General features: G+C 39.4%; 1 protein-coding gene across 3 annotated transcripts in view; it reads left to right on the forward strand.

The window, feature by feature from the left end:
- Positions 1 to 21,333, forward strand: part of SRGAP1 (SLIT-ROBO Rho GTPase activating protein 1) — a 274,642-nt gene that overhangs the window by 116,110 nt on the left and 137,199 nt on the right. For all 3 annotated transcript variants that reach the window (XM_044227489.1, XM_044227490.1, XM_044227491.1), the window contains exon 2: positions 20,701 to 20,896. In XM_044227489.1, the coding sequence (XP_044083424.1) occupies positions 20,701 to 20,896 (196 nt within the window). The remainder of the gene's footprint in view (positions 1 to 20,700; positions 20,897 to 21,333) is intronic.

Below are 21,333 nucleotides of genomic sequence, written 5' to 3' on the forward strand. Positions count from 1 at the left end.
CTATTTTCAACTTTTTGAAGAACCTCCATACTGTTTCCCAGAGTGGCTGCACCAGCTTGCATTCCCACCAACAGTGTAAAAAGGGTTCGCCTTTCTCCGCATCTTCACCAACATCTGTTGTTCCTGGTCTGTTAATTTTAGCCATTCTAACTGATGTGAGATGGTATCTCATTGTGGTTTTGATTTGTGTCTCCCTGATGCCGAGTGATATTGAGCATTTTTACATATATCTATTGGCCATTTGGATGACTTCTTTGTAGAAATGTCTGTTCATGTCTTCTGCCCATTTCTTGATTGGATTATTTGTTCTTTGGGTACTGAGTTTGATAAGTTCTTTATAAATTTTGGATACTAGCCCTTTATCTAATAAGACATTTGCAGATATCTTCTTCCATTCTATAGGTTGTCTTTTGGTTTTGTCACCTATCTCCTTTGTTGTGAAAGAGGTTTTTATCTTGATGAAGTCCCAAAAGCTCATGTTTGCCTTTGGAGACATGCCCAGCAAAAGGTTGCTGTGGCCAAGGCCATAGAGGTTACTGCCTGTGGAGAACATCTTTGAAAGAATTGTGAACCCTTAAAAATTTTTCAGATGAAATCACCTGATATGCCTAAAAAAATACTGAAATAGACAAAATATATATTTTTTTTAACCAACAGGTTTGTCAGAAAAACTTAAACATAATTTTCTCTTTAAATTGGTTTTATAGGGGGGCGCCTGGGTGGCTCAGTGGGTTAAAGCCTCTGCCTTCGGCTCGGGTCATGATCTCAGGGTCCTGGGATTGAGCCCCGCGTTGGGCTCTCTGCTCAGCGGGAGCCTGCTTCCCCTCTCTCTCTTCCTGCCTCTCTGCCTACTTGTGATCTGTCTCTGTCAAAGAAATAAATGAAATCTTTAAAAAAAAATTGGTTTTATAGGGGTGCTTGGGTGGCTCAGTAGTTAAGTGTCTGCCTTCAGCTCAGGTCATGATCCCACAGACCTGGGATTGAGCCCCACATCAGGCTCCCTGCTTGGCAGGAAGCCTGCTTCTCCCTCTCCCACTCCTCCTGCTTGTGTTCCTTCTTTCGCTGTGTCTCTCTCTGTCATATAAATAAATAAAAGCTTTAAAAGAAAAAATAAATTGATTTTATAAAGAAAATCATGTAATTAGAAATAGCAAAGGTTGCTGAAACAGTATATTATATTTTAGTATTTGTCCCTGGTGGGGGTGGAACAGAAGCTGTTGGAGATGGGAGAAGTAAAGGCTTTTAGGAACCTTCTTTTCATGTAGTTAATAGCATTGACTGGAGTCAGACTTTCTGGGTTCAGAACCTAACTTCACCTACTGGCCAAGTGACCATGAGCAAGTTTACTTGTCTGTAAAATTGAGATAATAATAACACAAAAATTAAATGAGTTGATTCATATGAAACAGAACAATGCCTGACATAATTTGCACTTGTCACTTGTAGCTATAGGAATGCATTTTTATAATTGTCATTGCCTTTATTAGATACCTTACATATGCATGGAAAATTTAAATTTTCTAAACCCTTTGTCATTTATAACCTTCATCCTCTGACAACAGTGTGAGTCCATGGTGGAGAGAGAGGGAAGGGAGTATTTCTTATAACTGTTCTAGAATGATGGATTCACTTGAGCCCAGAAGCGGGTCAGTAACCTGCCCAAGGTCACACAGGTTATTTAGTGACAGAGCTGGGAGTCTCATCCAAGTCTCTAAATTCCCTGTTGTTCCTTCCCAGTAGTCTGATAAGCAGGACTATGAAAACTCAGGGTAAGTTTCACTGTGGTATACATTAAGACTATGCAACTCCCTAATTACATTTTGGGTTTTCCCTCTTTGAATTATACCCCAGGAACAGCTTACCAGTGAGTGCTTGTGGGTGGCTAAAGAGTGTGTTTTTTGTTTTGTTTTTTAAGGTTTTATGTATTCATTTGAGAGGGAGAGCAGGAGAGGGGGGAGGGTCAGAGGGAGAAGCAGACTCCTGGTGGACCTGACCCCTGGACTCCAGGACCATGACTCAAGCCAAAGGCAGCCGCCCAACCAACTGAGACACCCAGGGACCCTGAGAGTGTGTTTTGTTAGTGTAAAATCCTGGCAAACTCTAAATTTCAACATCACACAGCAGAGAGTTATATTGTATTAAAATGATGGTGTCCTCATCTAACTCATATTTAAAGTCCAGCTCTAGCCCTCTTCACTATGGAACTTTGAGTCACTTTTGTCCTTTGGTAAAATGAGAGTCATACTACTTTACTGCCCAAATAAGGATCTGGATTGTTTGTGTTCGTTTAAGTGTTTTCAGATAGAGACTCTGTATCTCACTTACCTTTAGCCTGCTGCTTGGGGAGGACATACAGGCTTTGGAATCTGACAAAGACAGATTGAAACCTAGCTCTGTCACTTAGTGCTTTGAGGGGCTGGACTAGTCACCTGATCTTTATGAGTCTTAGTTTCCTTAGTTTTCTTATCTGCAAAACAGGGATATTGGAATGTATTTTGCAGGACTGTTGTAAGGATTCAAGGTAACCTAATAAAGAACGTGGCCTGAGGAAAGGACCAGTGATGATGGTTACTGAGGCTCCGGAATTTCTACCTGTACACAGATGGAGTCATAGTTTGTGCACCAGAAATGGCATTGAATAAACTATGAAAGGTTGGAAAGTCAAAATTGAAATAACCTAGAGCTTTCTGTATTAGAAAAAATATTTAGAATATATAGCAAAATGTTATCAAAATTAACTTCCTCGTGATAGAAAATCAAGTGGGTTTTTTGAAGTTATATCTTCTAACATTATACAGTATATGTGTCTGCTTTTGTAGCAATAAATGTTTTTTTTTAAAACACAAAAAATAATTGTACCATATTAACAGGTGTGTTCCCAAGATGGCTGATTTCCCACCTTCCTTCTACTTTTCTAATCTGCTAAAATGAATATGTTTGCATGAATAAGAGAAAAATTAAAAGTGTATTCTTAATAGGCATAATCACCACCCTCAAATGGAATCAGCAGTAGATTAGAACTCACAAAAATGTGGATTTCTTGAGAAATACGTGAAGATATTTTAGGACCAATAGATGTAAAAATGATATATTTTTAAAATATTTTATTTATTTATTTGAGAGAAATAGAGTGAGAGAGGGCACGAGGGGGGAGAAGGTCAGAGGGAGAAGCAGACTCCCTATGGAGCTGGGAGCCCGATGTGGGACTAGATCCTAGGACTCCAGAATCATGACCTGAGCCGAAGGCAGATGCTTAACCACATGAGCCACCCAGGCACCCTGAAAATGATATTAATAACAATAAGTACCATTTGTTGAGAATCTTCTATGTAAGGCTCTATTTGAATTCTTTATAAGCATTATCTAATTTATGCCTCATAATAATTGGTTATTGGTTTCAGTTGAAACCCAATGTCAGGACTCAGAATTTCAAAGGAAAAAAAAAATCTTGATTATACTAACAGAGGAAATTTTCGCTTCTGCTCAGCCAGGGAAACAAAGCTTTGCACAAGATTTATGACTGAGTTCTCACTGGTCCTCTCAGCTGTTAGCTGTCATGCAGACCTTAAACTACCATATAGTAAATTCTCTTTCTCACATTTCTCTTAATTGGGCAACTTGTGGATGGAGGGGCGATGGGGGTGGAATTGACTGAATATCTTTTTCTTGAATTAGGCTTAAGGGACAGCATAGCAGAAAAAGGATACAGGTAGCAGTAAGGGAAGAGGTTTATTAAGTAGTCATATTGAACCCTGGTTTTGTACCTCTTCAGGTATGGGAGGTTCTGGGTGAGTAAATCTCCTTCAATAGTAGGAAATGAAAATGAACTTGGTATCTGTCTTCCTTTTAGCCTTTGGTTCCCAGAGTGATCAGGAAGAGATGTTAGGTTAATTTTGAAGGAAGTCTCAAATCTGAGTGTTCGTACCTATTTCCCTGCTGACTATTAAACCTTTTCTTTCTTTCACATATTGCTGTATTCACATCTCATGAATTGTCTTACATCTTGGACTTTTTGATGGATTGGCTTTGTTTTGTCTCTTGGGTGTACTTACTCATGCAAAGTACCCTTTTGGAAGTTTGAAATGTAATTTTTAAAGTATTTTTGTGAGTTCTTTGCAGAGGGAGAGGGATGTCCCAGCTTATTCATCTTTATATAAAAGCAACTAGTATGAGTCCTATCATTGGCATTTTGATACATTTTTGTCAGACGAATGGATGAGTTCTTGTTTTAGTTCAAGGAGACTTCTCTAAGTGTTGGAGTTGCCAGATGGTAGTACAGGCTGCTCTTGGGAGACAGTGAATTCCGGGCAGGCATGGACTTGGGAGAATTTGATCACCAGACAGCAGATAGAGCCAAATGATTTCTAAGGCTTATTGTAAACTTGAGATTCTGTAATCCTTCTATTCTCTAACATGTGTCCAAAGAAGAGAGATACAGAAAGTAAATTGGAACACATTATTCAGTAAAGCCTTTGATATCAGAGATGGTTAATGGAATTTGTACCAGCCCTGGGAGAAGTGCTTTTCTCAGATTTCTTGAGTCAGTACGAACAGTTCTTGAAAAAGAGTTCCAGTAAGATTGGACTTCAGATCATCTTCCAGATTTAGGTTGAGCCCCAGGAGAGAATGGTGAGAAGGAGAAACTGTTCTAGTATTTTCAGTTCCGAGAGAGTAGTGTGAGGGCCCCTGGGTGGCTTAGTTGATTAAGTGACTTCCTTCGGCTCCGACCATGATCCTGGGGTCTCGGGATGGAGTCCTGCATCAGCCTCCCTGCCCAGCAGGGAGTCTCCTTCTCCCTCTGACGCTCCCCCATCTCATGCTTGCTTGCTCGCTTTCTCTCATTCTCTCTCTCTCAAGTAAATAAATAAAATCTTTTTTTAAAAAAAGAAAACTAGTGTGAGTTTTAGAGTAAGTCAAGCCATTGTCATCCAGTTTACAAATAAATTCACTTAAAAGCTGAGAAGTAACATTACTTACTAAATGGCACCTAGTTTTGATTGGTTTTCCATACACCATTTACACTGCTGCCTCATTTCTGAGGTCCCATCAAATTATCATTAATCTCAATTTTGTTTCTCTTGTTACATTTGTGACAATTGAAGAAGGTGTAAGTTTATCCAAAAAGTTTAGAATTTCTCTCTGTCAAAGAGTACATATGGTAGTCTAGAGGCAAAATCTGGCACAGGGGCGCCTAGGTGGCTCAGTGGATTAAGCCGCTGCCTTCGGCTCGGGTCATGATCTCAGGATCCTGGGATTGAGTCCCGCATCGGGCTCTCTGCTCAGCAGGGAGCCTGCTTCCTCCTCTCTCTCTCTGCCTGCCTCTCTGCCTACTTGTGATCTCTCTCTGTCAAGTAAATAAATAAAATCTTAAAAAAAAAATCTGGCACAGAGTTGGGTTTTGTTAGGCCTGTACTCTGTTTTATTTTAATAGAATTAATTGCTGACATTTAAGAATTTGGAAATTTTGCCCCAAAATCCAAATTTCAGGCTTCTCTCAAAAAAACAAAATCAGATTTAGCTTAACCTCCATCAAGCTTCCAATGTAGCAAGTGCTACCTGGAGCTTGGTGGCTAGACAAGCCGTGGTCATTTCCTTCTCTTGTTGTTTTACACCCTATCCACTTCCCTCATTTATGAGACTTATCTGGCTTCTGAGGGCATTGGAGTTTTTGACCCTGGCTCTCTATATAATGTTTGCATGCAAATCTTAAGACTCTAAGTAGCTATTCTTTATGTCCACCTCAAGAGGCAACTGCTAAACAATGTTAAGTATTTCACTGGATTTGGGCAGAATGTTCTGCCTTTGGGATGATCCCAGCCAGCCAATCCTGTAACCAGGGTGAAGAAGAAAAATCGTGTCCATCCTGTGCTGTGCTGCCGGCATCCAGGAGAGCCCTAGTCTAGGAGACCAGGACTGAAGTGCCCCGGAGATGGTTGCTTGCCCAAACTCAGGGTTACTTGGCACCTGCACTGGGGAAGCATCCAGTGGCATGGCAGAAGGCTTGATGCCATCCATTCAGACAGCTTTCTCAATGCCGGCAGCTAAGAGAAGATCAGCTTTGCTTGTGAGTAATGTGGGTTCTCACCAGAGACCTCTAAATTTAAAAGGGGGGAGGAACATTGTGCTGTGGGTCAAAGTGGAAAGTTTTTGGTCTTGCTGAATTGGTCTCTTTTTTTTTTTTAATATTTTTTTTAAGATTATTTATTTATTTATTTGATAGACAGAGATGACAAGTAGGCAGAGAGGCAGGCAGAGAGACAGGCAGAGAGACAGGAGGAAGCAGGCTCTCCATGGAGCAGAGAGCCCGATGCGGGGCTCGATCCCAGGACCCTGGGATCATGACCTGAGCCGAAGGCAGAGGCTTTAACCCACTGAGCCACCCAGGCGCCCCTGAATTGGTCTCTTTTACATAAAAGGAAGATGGTATGAGAATTCCGAGCACTTCTGCCTGTTTTTAGTAGCCTTTCCACTCTACCCCTAAGGTGCCAAGATAATTAAAAATGTTCCAGGGCTGCAAAAACTAATCATGAAAATAGAAAGAATACAAAGAATTTCTACTGTTTGGTCTCAGAGCTACACATGAATCAGAGTCCTGTGAAATATGATCCTGGCTGAGTCCCGTGCTCATCCATTGAGCTTGAAGTTCCATTAAACGTGAAGTTATACATTCATGACCAATTCTGATTTTTACCTAGCTTTCTAAAGGCTTAAAAGGGACGCTCTTATGATTCTGAACAACCTGCGCTTTGGTTCTAATAAGAAAAAGGAGTTATGCTTGACCTTGAAATTTTATTCTCATGCTGGCCTAAGACTGAAGCCAGATACCCAAAATTTGTTAAAAGCAGAATGTACTTTTGAAAAGGCTTGGAGCCTGAGGACAAGCCTGAGTAGATTAAAGTGCTCTCAGTCCCTCCGGTGCCCAAGACTGAGTCAGTGACTTCCTGAAAACCTTAATCACTCACTTTACATTTATTTTGTTTTCTTCACTTGCCCCCTTTCCTCACATTCCTCTCTTATTTCTCTCCCTCTCCTCAATTCTTTTCTCCTTAAGCTGTTTCTCTTTATCTCTTCTTGCTCTCACCTTTCCCTGTTTTCCCCCAGTCTGTCAGTTCATGGTCTTTCATTTCTGTCTTTTTGTGACTCCTGCCTCTACATCAGACACAGGGGTCAGAAAGTGGAGGCAGAACAGTAGAGTATCCCCCAAACTGAGAAGGCACTTAATGATCAGAAAGCGAAGCAGGCCAGTCCACACAGTTGACAGAGTCTCATTCAGGGTAACTTGCTGATGGAGGTTGGGGCGGTCAGTGATCCAGCTGCATGGTTATTTTCCACAAAGTCCAGACCTTAGTCCACAGATTTTGTAGAACAAGCAAGGGGTCATGTGGGGCATTGTAGTGATATCCATGGTTCCTTCACATGCTCCTCAAAGGGTTTGCATGCACCTGACAGCTAACCTGTAATTAGATCTTGTGGCCCTACCTGTGCAGGTAGGGGAAAGACTTTGTTGCCTCTCCCAGAGTCATGGGAGGCCAAAATGTGCCTCCCCTAGCCTGGCCTTGGTGGGCATTTCTAAAGTAGCTGAAGTAATGTCCAAGGGTCCTGGAACACACACTTCCATGGAAGGTGATCCGGCAAACATGTAAAAGGCCATGTCTATGTCATGGATGTGTAGCTAGGAAAGAAGTGGAGAGAAGCTCCCTGGTACTGGGGATTTGGAGGAAGGGCAGTGTTTCACAACAACACACTGGGCTATTCCCACATCGATCTTATTTAAAAATGAATCTCGTCCAGATAAAAGCAGCTACGGGAATGAGTGGACCTGGCAGAGGCCGTAAAATTTAGTATCTGAGATCTTACAAAGAGCGTATCAAGAGGTATAAGATTAAGAAATCCTAGAAGTTTTACCTTAGTATTTCTGAACTGCTTTTTGTTGTGAAGATTAAATGATACAATGTCTTTTAAGAAGTGTACTTTTTAAAGTAAATTATAAGACGAATGGACCCCAAACAAGACAAGAAAAGTAGAAGATAGGTACTTTAAATAATTTGTCATTTTAAGCTACTTTTTTAATTTAAAACTTAAATCTAATTAAAGGAAAATAGAAGTCAGCTCTGATCATGGAGGTACTTATAAATCCTTCCATTCCATATCCTCAGTATTGTATTGAATGTGGGTGACATTGTTCTCCCTTATCTAAATTAACATAACATAATTTTAAAAAATCTGCTGTTAAGGATTTGGCAGGAAATGTCATTTTCTGGTAATTTCATCAGTTAGAACATAGTTCTACAGCTATCTTTTCTAATGTGAATAATATGCATTTGTTTTTAACTTACTAAATATATAAATTGAAACATTCCCAACAGTAAGTGAAGACGGAACAGAATAAAAATATCATCCCTTACCCTTTTAGAGGATTTTTTTTTTAACACTTACTTGTTTGAGAGAGAGAGAACACATAAGCATAGGGGGAAGGGGCAAATGGAGAGGGAGAGAGACTCCAGCAGACTCTTCACTGAGTATGGAGCCCGACATGGGGCTCAATCCCACAACCCCAAGATCATGACCTGAGACGAACTCAAGAATTGGGTAGTTAGCTGACTGAGTCACCCTGGAGTTCCTAGAGTATTTACTTTTAAATCCCCCTAGTAATTGATGAGCCCCTGCTTATCACCGTGCAAGGAACAAATTGCCATCCGTGTAATACCCTGAACTTTCCAGATAGTCCTGTGCCTGGGGCTTTGCCCAGGCTGCTCCTTTTGCCCATAATACCCTTCCTGTACCCACCCCCAACTTGGCACTTTCCTACTTGTCTGCCAACTCCAGTTTATGTGGGCAGTTTGCTGTTCGTTCCTGTGTGTTCTCCCATTATAGGACTTACTGCATTGCACTGTAAATGATGATCATTATAACAATAACAGTTATTTGTTTTCATGTCTGTAGACTAGGAGCTCACCTGAGAGGCCCTGGGGCACGAGGCAGTTGTTTTGTTTCCCCGGAGCTCAGCACCTGGGGGGTGCTCAGTAAATGTTTGTCGGATGACTAGCGGAAGCCTTTCTTTTCTCACTTGCTTACTTGTTAAATGGACATTGTTGAGTGAACCTGTTGAATTCCATTTTTTGCAGATTGTGTGGGTATAAGTTGCATGTGTCTTTGGGACCAGAAATACCATTATAATACAGAGTTTGGCTCATATCTGAGGATAAAATAAAAGAATGTAATTTTTGATACGAAGGTAGTCTATCAAATTAGATATTTTATTTGGTACTTTGAAGGGATACTGTAATGAAGAGAATGAATGTTTCTGACATTTGAAAAGATTTATTTATTTTTTTATTTGAGAAAGAGAGAGCAAGCGCACACAGTGGAGAGGGGCAGAGGGAGGAGAGAGAATCTCAAGCAGACTCCCCACCGAGTACGCAGCCCGTCTCGGGGGTCGATCTCACAGTCCAGCTGTCACCACCTGAGCTGAAATCAAGAGTCGGACACTCAACCGACCGAGCCACCCAGGAGCCCTCTGTTTTCTACAAGCCAGTTTTAATGAGCTGGCTGCTGTTCAGTATTTTCTTAGGCCTGAGAAATCTTGAAAGATACACATATTAATATACGTGTGTCTGTGTGTGTGTGTGTGTGTGTGTGTGTGTGTGTGTGTGGTGTGTGTGTGTTTTAATGGTATCTCTTTTAAGGCTTTTTTCGCCTGAAGATTGAAAAGCATTTATTGTATGATCGAGAACTGTGACTGTCAGTAAATGTAAACTTTATGTTGAGGAGCACAAGCACTTGACCACTTTCTGCTTGCCATTATCATCATCTCCTGGGCCAGAGTTCCAGCTCCTTGGAGCCAGAAGTCATTGGAGCTCTCACTTACTGAACTGTAGTCAAGTCAGTGTAAGATATAAAGTCGCCAATAGCAATTGAATGAAAGTCTGTGGTAGAGACTTAAAGAAAACTAAGTGAAATGATTAGTGTTTCCTTTGGCATTTTCCTAGATGAAAGTATCCTCTGTGGTAGAAGTAGAATATAAAATTCCTTTAACTGGGAGATGTGTAAAATATGATAGTCAGTGGTTTTAACTAGAGTCTCTTCCACTGTTGACCAAATAGGGCGTGGTTAATGGGGGAAACCTTGTGGGGCTGGATGCCAGAAGGACCTGATGGAGCAAAGAAAGAGGAGGTAGTAATGCGACAGTGACCTTGGGGAGAGGGAAATGGAAAAATCATTTTATGAATTAGCAGAATTTGGGTCCTGAGTCCATAATGTACATAACTAAGCCTTCTGACAACCTGCAATCTTTACTAAAACATTCACCAGAGATAGTTACTGAACATCTATTATGTGCTCTATGGAAATTTAAAGACATGGTATTTGTATTCAGGGATTTATAATCTGTGTAGTTCAAAGCTTTACAGTAATTTTAACATACTAGCAATTTATAACAGTTTACAGTTTAAATATTTTATTTATTTATTTGAGAGAGAATGAGTGAGAGAGAACATAAGAGAGGAGAAGGTCAGAGGGAGAAGCAGACTCCCCATGGAGCTGGGAGCCCGATGCGGGACTCAGTCCTGGAAGTCCAGGATCATGACCTGAGCCAAAGGCAGCTGCTCAACCAACTGAACCACCCAGGCGCCCAACAGTTTACAGTTTAAAACAGCAACTTAAATAAGCACAATTTAAGAACAGCAGTAGTAGACCTAAATTCACAGTTTCCCATAAAGTTACAACATTCAGGAAATACTAGGGAATTAGTATTAGTCACTTAACTAGTTTTTATAAAATATTTGAGTTTTTCAGAGAAGGAAGAGGTTCTTTTGGCTTTCTTAACTAAGTAAATACTAGGAATGTAATCATTGCTTTTCTAAATGATGCGAGATTTTTGGCAGTTAAATTTCATTTGATACATTAAGTTATATACAGTGTCTGTATACATTCAAACAAATTACTTAGAAGACCAACCTGGATCACTTGGGCTTGCTTTGTGTAATTATACATTATGCGTAATTGTTGAACATTATAATTTTGTATCATAAACTTTGGAGTCAGACAAACCTGAATGGAAATCTAAGATTTAGTACTTAATAATTGTATGACTTTGGACAAAATATCCTCTCTCTACTTTGGTATCCTCTTCTATTTAATGGAAGCACTACATAATATGATTACTGTAAAAATTAAATGAGCTAAGCTGTATCAAGTACCTGTCACGGAATCTGGAACATAGTAGGAACTCAATAAGTATTCTCTTAGTATTTACCATGTAAATGGTAAATTGCTTGGGAGGCTACATTGTACACTTTAAATTTATAATTACTGCAATGAGGAGAAGAGCCTTAATTTGAAAAAGGCTCAGTTTGGGGGGCCTGACTGGTTCCTTTAGTAAAGATGTAACTCTTAAATCTCACAATTGTGAGTTTGAGCCCAGTGTTGGGTGTAGAAATTATTACTTAAAAATCTTTGTTAAGCCTCTGCCTTTGACTCAGGTCGTGATCCCAGGGCCCTGGGATTGAGCCACCACATCGCATCAGGCTCTCTCCTCAGCAGGGAGCCTGCTCCCCCCTCTTTCTCTATGCCTGCCTCTCTGCCTGCTTGTGATCTTTCTGTCAAATAAATAGATAAAATCTTTTTATTTTAAAGAAGTTTTCCATTCTTAAAATGTACTCCAAAAAAATGTGCAAGCTTTTCTATTTATTCCATGAGACTTCATGTTGAATTATATCAGGAAAGAATGTCAACGTTTTGAGAATGCCTTGAACCTTTGAAAGGTCAGCAACACAAGCCATTCCAAAATGTAAATCTTAGATCAATGGTTTTCACACATGGTCTTTTTCTGGTAGTAAAAATCAATCTACTAATACAGCCTGAAATGTCCTTGATTAATTATGGGGAAGTTAACGAAATCTTACCTCTTGTGCATTCCAAATACAGGCATGACGATGAATCATTCAGCTCTGTACTTCCTTAAACTGGCCTTTCCTGCAATGTATTACACTGCAATTGATCCCCTTAAGTTACTGCCTTTTATCCTGGCTAACTGGCTTTCATGGGGGGAGGGGTGCAAATTTGTTTTCCATACTTCACCTGAAAATGTTATCTAGGCCAAAATGTAATATTTGGCTTTCAAAAGCTATGAAAACTGAAACATTTATACTACGCTTTTATCCTAAAATAATACTGAGGTTAATGTCCTTTCATTAGGTGTAATGAAGATGTTGTAATGACAACTCAAGGAAATGTGTGCATCCTCTCTTTAAGTGTCAGAAATGTTGTAAAATTGACTTTACTTTTATATCCAAAACAATGAAGATTAACTGTACCGAGAGGACAGTTAACCTTGTTTTATTCCAAAAGGCTTTATCATAATTCTACTCCCTCCACAAATATGCTAGCCATCTCTAGAGTTCTAGGATGAGATCATGGTTTTTAGCTTAGAATGGAAGCAACTTGATTTCATATATGTCTATGCTATTTAGTTTGCTTCAATTGTTGGTGATCCCCTAAGTTAAAAGTAGAAAGACTAGAGACAGGCAGTAACCTGGAAGGTTACATTTGGTCCAGCCATCCAAAGCTTCCTTCCCTAGAATATAACTCTTCTGGGCCAGAATATCAAAAATATCATTTTTACTCTAAGGAACTACATTTCCATTCCCCAAATTTGCACAGCCTTCAAAATCCTGCATATGCTTTGAAAGCAGTACAGGGTCAATGCCCTCTGAAGCTGTCACTGATGATAATCCCAATTGGCCCATGATCATTTCTTTTCTGAAAGTCCTTTAGGCTATGTAGTCAATATTATCAAATGTAGAACATCTTTCTTCTTTTTTCGTTACATATTTTATGATAATTGGCCAATACAGTTCTTTACAAGATGAGGATGTCTTTTCATTTCTTGTTAAAACCTTTCATTTTCTTTGGAAGGGTGAACAGACATCTATAATTAGCAGTCATTCTGCAGTTGAGGAGTCCAAAGAAGTCGTTCCTCCTCCAAGGTCACATTCCTAACTGCAACTAGGGTCTTGCCTCCTCTGTATTCTGTCCCATACGTGCACTGTGCTTAAGTTCTGTCTTTTCATCAAACCTGCTAATTCTTCAAAAACCTCTTCTGATGAGAACTCCACATTTCAGATTCCACCTATGAGAAACTTGGTTGCTAATGTCCTCAGATCCTAGAGGAGCTTTGTCCTAGAGATGGGCCACATTTCTAATTTTAGATTTTTTAATAGTTATTTTTAAGAAGTGAAAGGAAACAGATTAACAGGTAAAGTTAATGTCAATTCATGTCTTTTCTATAAGCCAATGTCTAGAGTTTTTTCCCAGTGTCCACATTTTTAAATGTCAGCATTAACAATTATCAGTGAGACATTTTTACATCCTTCCTTCTTCCTAATAAGATGTTGAAATTTCATGTGTATTTTTACCCTGCCAGCACATCTCAGTTTGGACTAGCCACATTGGAAGCTCTCAGTGTGACTAATGGCACCATATTGGCCAGCACAGCTCTACAGGTTTCTCCACAATGTGGTTGAAAATCAGCTTCTGCTTTCTGATAGCAAATTAAATGGAAATACTCATTAGTTCCACACCAGATGACAGAAATGAGTGATTCATGACTAATTAAAATAATAGGCTTAGGCAGGGGAGAACATGAATACCATTCATTCTTGTGAGAGTTTTATTGTTGGTTTGTTTTGCCTAGTAATTCATAATTCAAACAGGGAACCATACAGTTTACAAAAGAAATTCTGATTTCTTGAGGTGTAAGATGCTTAGCATTTCATTTATTTAATTAGTTATTTGTGTGATTTTCTGGAATGCAAGTCTGATTATGTATCTTCCTTAAGCAGAATTGTTCAGTCCTTTGCTTGTGTTTCCTGAAGTAACCCAGTGAAAAGATTCACCTGGGTATTTAATAAAAATCCCCCATTCCAGGTCCTGCCAGACCAACAAGATAAAAATAGCCAGCCAAGGGGATTGGACACAGGTATTTTTAATAAGCACCCCGGGTGGTTTTTATCATCAAACCAGTCTGGGAAACTGACCCAAGATAGAAAATCTTACTCCTTAGTTCTCTGCAAGGGGCTGCCCTAGGCTTATGACCAGACCCCCTAGCAGTCCAGGGTTGGGTTTCCACAGCAGAGACACCCTTGGTATAAGTCTCCTTGTTCTCTCCCTCCTCCTACAAGTGAGTTTGCTCTTCCTTCAGCCCAGAGTACCATTACCCCTATGTGTACCAGCAAACTGCTAGGTCAATCTCAAGGTTACCTCCTCAGTGCTTGCCCCTCTGCCCAAGCATGGAAACTTCCCCAAACACCTCCATTGCTCTTTGACACACATACTTTAAGACCCTGAAGGACACTGGCTCTCACTGTCTGCACTGTCTGTCTTCTCACTGAGGATGGGGCTCTGGACTTTCCGCCTATTCTTTATAGTGCCTAGTAAGGAGCCTGGCACAGAAAAATGGTCAGTGAATATCTTTGTAGCAAAAGCATGCAGATGCTAGTAATAATAGCATCTTTACATTTTACCAGGTAGTTTGCAGATGGCAGCGTGCTTTTCGTTTCTACTCATTTAATCTTCCCCAGTCTTGTGAGGTGGGACTGTTGTTTCACAAGGTGAAAATTGTCCCATGATTTTTTAAAAAAAGATTTATTTATTTATTTATTTGAGAGATGAAAGAACATGTGCAAGTGGGGAAGGGAAAGAGGGAGAGGGAGAGAGAGAACTTCAAGCAGACTCCCCACTGAGCACAGAGCCCCAGCTGGGGCTCGATCCCAAGCCCCTGAAATCATGACCCAAGCCAAAATCAAGAGTGGGACTCTTAACCCTGAGCCATCCAGGCACCCCTGCCGTGATTTTTAATACTACCTCTAGAACTCCTGTCTGTGTCCATATTGATGTTACCTAATTTCTGTGTGAATTATAAGAGAAGCATAAATCTTGGATTTCTACTGAAATAGAGAAATGGTCTTTGTTTATGTCTTTGGATTTTTAAAAATTTTATTTATTTATTTGACAGACAGAGATCACAAGTGGGCAGAAAGGCAAGCAGAGAGGGCAGCGGGGGGTGGGGGAAAGCAGGCTCCCTGCTGAGCAGGGAGCCCGATGCGGGGCTCGATCTCAGGACCCCAGATCATGACCTGAGCTGAAGGCAGAGATTTAACCCACTGAGCCACCCAGGTGCCCCTGTGGGTTTTTTTTTCTCCAAATTTCTAGCATAAAAAATGTATTTCACCAAAGTTTGCACCTGGTAGTTAGCTAATTGGCAACTGAAAGAGTGTAAAAATATTCATGTAAGTAGTAAGCATGTGAATAATTGACAGAACCAGTTAGAGCATCACTGGGTTCTTCTCTGAGACATTCCATTGGCTCTCACCTATCATTTGGGAAAATATCTTTTATTCATTGGGTAAAGGTACTGATAAATTTTAACAGAATGTATACTTTTTAAATTATCATAAGGAAAAATCTGACCAAATAAGACTATGAAATAATTGAGATGGTTTGTGACAACTTAGAAATGTCATTGCATTTCTGTCTGCTGAGCGATCGTGAGAGTCACACCCAATCTATTGATTTTATGTGCTAGTGCTAGTCATTTAGTAACATATTAAAGAAGCAGCCCCATCTCATGGACTCAATCTTTCCATGAACTATGCATCATTCTGTGGTCTCACACAAATTTATTTCCAAGGATTAGGACTTCCCTTTCTTTATCAACTATAGGAAGAAATGTCTCTGTTTCCTCCTTCCCAAGACAATTTTGTTTTATTTAGTATTTTCAGCAGATTTTTATAGCTTAGAGGAACTGTTTCAATTTTATTTAACAGATTGAGTAGTTTGAAAGCGTACTTTTTGTGTACTATTGTTGGATTGTTAATGTTGATACTTTCTGTGGTGGCACTCTTAGATCAGAAATGAAATAATAAGTCTTTTTTCAAAAAGCAGCAAATTTTAGTCCTGTTAAAATGGCCATTATTATTATTTAGTAGGTCCTGACCTAGATTTAAATAATGGCTGCTTAGAACCTCCTCAGAGATGGTATTTTTCTGCCTAAAAGAGATTGTGCTATTTGGGAGTCATGGTAATAAGCCCCTCCTAATGTTCTATTAGGCAAATCTTTTCTATACCATTAGAAATTGTGACAATTAACACACCAATGATGCTCATAGTTAGTAAATTTACTACTCTGGCTTACAAACAAATTCAGGATGAAGTAAAAATACTGAAGCAAGAACCACCATGAAGACATCATTTTAAAGTACTTACCTTTATGTTGTCAAATTTGATTAACTACTAAAAAGTGCTAGGCATGGGAATATGAGGAGTTATTTTGTTAGTACTGTTATCGTCATTCTTAGGAATGTATCCACAACCCAAATTTCTTGGAATTGTGATACAGCAGTATGTCTTTTGTATAATAGCTGTAAGTCACATATCATTTAACTCACCCACTGAAAGTGTATAATTCAGTGTTTTTAGTGTGTTCACAGGTTTGTAACCATCACCACCATCACTTCTAGAACATTTTCATCATCCCATAAAGAAACCCTATACCCCTTAGCAATCCCTCCCATTTCCCCCCAACTCTTCCAGCCCTAGTAACAACTCAACTGTTTTCTATGGATTAGTCTCTTCTAGACATCTCATAATGTAATCAGTTTCCATTCATGACTGATTTCATTCACTAAGGTTATGTTTCCAGGTTTTATCTATGTTGTAGCACAAATCAGTACTTCATTGCTTTTTATGAAGCCTGAGTAACATTCTATGGCTAGACCACATTTCGTTTATCTGTTCAATTGATGGACAAGTATGGTGTTCTATTTTCCAGCTATTATAAATAATGTTGCTCTAAATATTTGTATATAAATTTTTGTGTTTTCATTTTTCTTGGGTATGTACCTAGGCAGAAGTGGACTTGCTAAGTCTGTGTTAACTCTATGTTTAACCTTTTGAAGAACTTCCAGATTGTTTTCCAGAATAGCTGTGCCATTTTGCATTCCCACCAGCAACAAATGAGGGTTCCAGTTTCTCCACATCATTACCAACTCTTGTTATTACCTGTCTTTTTTATTATAACCATCCACGCAGGTGTGAAGGGGTATCTCATTTGCTTTTGATTTGCCTCTTCCTGATGGCTAATGATGTTGAGCCACGTTTCATTTGCTATTGGCCATCTGTAGATCTTTTGCGGAGAAAGTATCTGTTTAGATTCTTTGCCCATTTTAAAAATTGAATTACTTGTGTTTTTGTTGTTGAGTTGTAAGAGTTCTTTATATATTCTAGATATAAGTTCCGTATTAGATACATAATTTGCAAATATTTCTCCCAATCTATGAATCATCTTTCCACTTCTTTGGTGGTTATAGCTGTATATCTTATACAGGACATTATATCTTACAGGCTCCTCCTCCACAGTCTACCCCTGTCCATTCCCCTTTCCATAGCTTCCTGGTACATTTCTTCATTACAGCACTGATGTACTGATACTATCAACTTAGGATTTATATTTCCTACCAGAAGGAGTTGTGCATCATAAATCTTTGTAACCCCTGCCTAATACAAAATAGGGGCTCAATAATGGCTTGGTTAACAAAATTAAAATGAAGCTGGAGTCTCAAAAAAATGGTCCAGGTCAATACTAGATACACGAAAGCTAATAGAGTCCTGCGAGAGTGTCTTTAAAGAAGGTGGGTGGGAGGTTGCAATCCCTTCTACAGAAGTAAGACTCACACATTTTCGAGAAATCACTCTTTAATGTGATGCTTTCACCAGTTCCAGCCCTCATGATGACAGTGGTGCTATGTCCTGTAGCCCCCTGTGGTCCCATGAAGGATTGATAGGGTGTGGGGTGCAGTACATCACTGCCTTCTTTGTTCTGAGCAGTGAGCCAGAATTTATATGACTGTTTATTTTACTCATTTATTAAAAAATCTTTTCAGTTCATCAGTGCCATATAAGGTTAGATCATGTCTAGTGAGGTCATGTTAATAAAGCTTTACCATACGTGCAGTGAAATGAGCTCCTCTGACATTGTGCTGCCTTCGGCTCTGGTGTGGTATGAGGAACCCAAAGGTTTTCTCTTCCTAATAAGGCATGTCTTATGGTAGTACCTTTATACTGATATTTTTTTCCTTATTTTCTTTTTTAATGATCTTTTCCTCATTTGTCCCCAACTTGTCTAAATTAAAGAGGTGATCAAATGAATTCTCCTTCAGTTTTTGGAGCATGTTTTATTTTCTTACAACAATACCCTAGGTTCTGTCCCTTCACATTTTCCTTCCTGAAAATGCTGTTACTGTCCTGTTTTCATGGGGAAATTACAGATAATATGAAGTAACAGTTACTGCCTACAAAAAGAAGATGAGTTTTTTTAACTGTTTAAATATAGTCCTCCTTCTCAAAATCCCCTAGCTCTTGATTTTTTTAAAAGATTTTTTAAAAAGATTTTTAATTTAATTAATAAATAAATAAAATAAGTTTTATTTATTTGACAGAGAGAGAAATCACAAGTAGGCAGAAGTAGGCAGAGAGGCAGGCAGATCGAAAGGGAGAAGCAGGCTCCCTGCTGAGCAGAGAGCCCGATGCGGGGCTCGATCCCAAGACCCTGGGATCATGACCTGAGCCAAAGGCAGAGGCTTAACCCGCTGAGCCACCCAGGTGCCCCTAGTTCTTGATTTTAAACACTGAAGGAAGCAAGCAAGAGAAAAATCTAAGAATGAGACTGAAGAAGGAAGCCCACAGAATTTTTGTGTAGTTCTATTGAGCTCTGTACTCTTGGCCACTTTTATTTCTTATTTGGCACTAACACTGCTTAAAGGGGGGGGGGGCACCTAGTTGACAGCCTAAGACGATTGATTTATTTTCTCTTAGCACAGCAAGATGTGCTAAAATTACTAAATCTTAAAAGACTTACTGAGATTCCTGAATGAGAAATATCCCCACCCTTGATTTCTTTTTTCTTCATGAAACAAAAATAGTTCTGTATTTGTGGGGAAAAGAGTTTGGCAGACATGGTGATTATAATACTGTATTGAAAAACACTTACTTTGATTGACTAAAAACCAGATGCTGTTCCTGGTAGTTAAAAGCCTGTAATAATGTTTTCACTCTAGTGATCACCACACTTCTATGCGATTAATAATGGCTCCCCCAATCTAGAGGTAGAGAAACCAAGGAGAGGACACTTGAGAAATGCTTCCGACGCTCCCGAGAGCAGTGTTGCCTGGAACATGACCTTACTGAGGGCTTCGTTTCATAGTTATTTGGGCCTTTTTTGCCAGGATAAAGTATTTAATCTCCTTAAATCTCAGTTCCTTTTTTGTAAAATGAGGATAATACTCCTACCCACTTCAGTAGGGTGTAGAATAGTGTTTGATTATTGTTAGCCATTATTACATTGAGCACGTTTCCTGACTCCCCATTGAGAATTTGACTACCCTGCTGTTAATGAGTTTGATTAAACATGGCCAAGTGTATGCATACATATTGTGAGCTCAGTCTTTCCCTGTTGAAGAATAATAGGAAGAAATTGAGATGTTATTTGGACATTGATTTTTCTCTCTCCTTTTTAAAGATTTTATTTTTAAGGAATCTGTACCCCCAGATGCACCCAGATGTGGGGCTCAAACTCATAACCCCGAGTTCAACTCGGGGGTGGAGAGTTACATGCTCCATGGACTGAGCCAGCCAGGCGCCCCTGGACATTGATTTCTATCAACTGTACTCAATGAGATTCAGCTCTCACTTTTAGGGAATATGCACTGACTCCGGGAAGGATGAAATAAAGTTTTCCAGTATGAATCTGCTTGTGTGGAGGTGAACCCTGGGTCTCAGACAAGAATAAGTCCGTCGTTATGGCTGTATCTCATTTTCCAGAACACACCGTTTTCATTGTAATAGTTGTTTACAGATAGTTTTGCATGATACGCCTTTGCTTTTGTGTTTTCCCTAAATCAGTCAAAGACTAACCTTCACCTTCCGAATGTATTAAAATCATCAAAGGATTCTCTTCAGGATTACATGTGTCAATAGAGCTGTTAGTTTGAACGGTGTGTAAAAACTGAAAGCCAAGAGAAGAGCCTTTGATGTTGTGACCAGAATAATGAAGTGCAGTCTCAGGACTCCATTTATGAATGGATTATTTGGATATAGAAAGAAATTATTTTTAGGCACGGCATTCCTATAAACCCAGAAGCTACATGTTTTACAAACTAGAAATTTATGCACTAAATACAAATTACCAGATGTCAGTTTCTGTATGTGCCAACTGGCAAATATGTGGTGGTTCAGAAGTCTGGAAGAAATGATGCTCGCATCTTTGCCATTCAAACTCATAAGGGATAGTTGAGGGAAAATGCTGTTGAAAAAATTACAATGTACGCAGCACCTCAAAGATGTCACGTGTCATGAATTGTTATCTCCAAGGCTTTAATTTTTTTGCCTCATGACTCCATGCATGTTTGTGGCATTGCAAATGTAACCCATGTTTCTGTTCTAATTTCTGACATTCTTTCCTGGGACTTGTCTCATTCTTTTAAAGGGTCAGCAGATTATGTAAAGAATGAATCTAGACCCAGCAATCTCGTAAAGGTCCAATACAGAGCTAAATGTGTCGTAGGATTCGTTACCTTTATCTTGCACGTACCAGCACACCTCACTGATTTTCACAAAACCATCCAATGGATTCTCTTCTTTCCTTAGAAATTCGAGCTCAGCTGGTAGAACAGCAAAAATGCCTGGAACAGCAAACAGAGATGAGAGTTCAGCTTCTCCAGGACCTGCAGGATTTCTTCCGGAAAAAAGCTGAAATTGAGACGGAATATTCTCGGAACCTAGAGAAGTTAGCAGAAAGGTTCATGGCAAAGACAAGAAGCACTAAGGATCATCAACAGTACAAGTAAGAGAGACTTGACTCAAATTTGTCTTTCCAAGGTGATAGCCTACCTTCTTAACACCTCCTTGATTTTAGAATTTTCCATCTTTGAGAAGCAGTTAATTAGCATATGCCCATATGTAAAAGGCAACTCTTTGCATTTATAATTTATGAGCATCAATGTATCACATTTTAAAAATGATCTCTTGATATTTTTTCTTGCCAGTAAATGTATATTTGTGGTTAACTTTATAAGTAAGAAGAAAAGGTGTGTGTTTATAAAATTTCTGATTACAGAAAAGTGGGAGTCACTCTCTACCAGGTAGATGTTTCAGTGGGCACATTTAAGATGGCTACTTCTTCAAGCAAAGACCTCAGGATTTCTGTAGTGATTTTCTATGAAAATAAGCAGTAGGGGTTGCTTATGTTTAGGTCCCTACCCCCCAGTCATATGTGTGGTT

Source organism: Neovison vison, chromosome 12, assembly GCF_020171115.1.
Source record: "Neovison vison isolate M4711 chromosome 12, ASM_NN_V1, whole genome shotgun sequence".
NCBI classification, from domain to species: Eukaryota; Metazoa; Chordata; class Mammalia; order Carnivora; family Mustelidae; genus Neogale; species Neogale vison.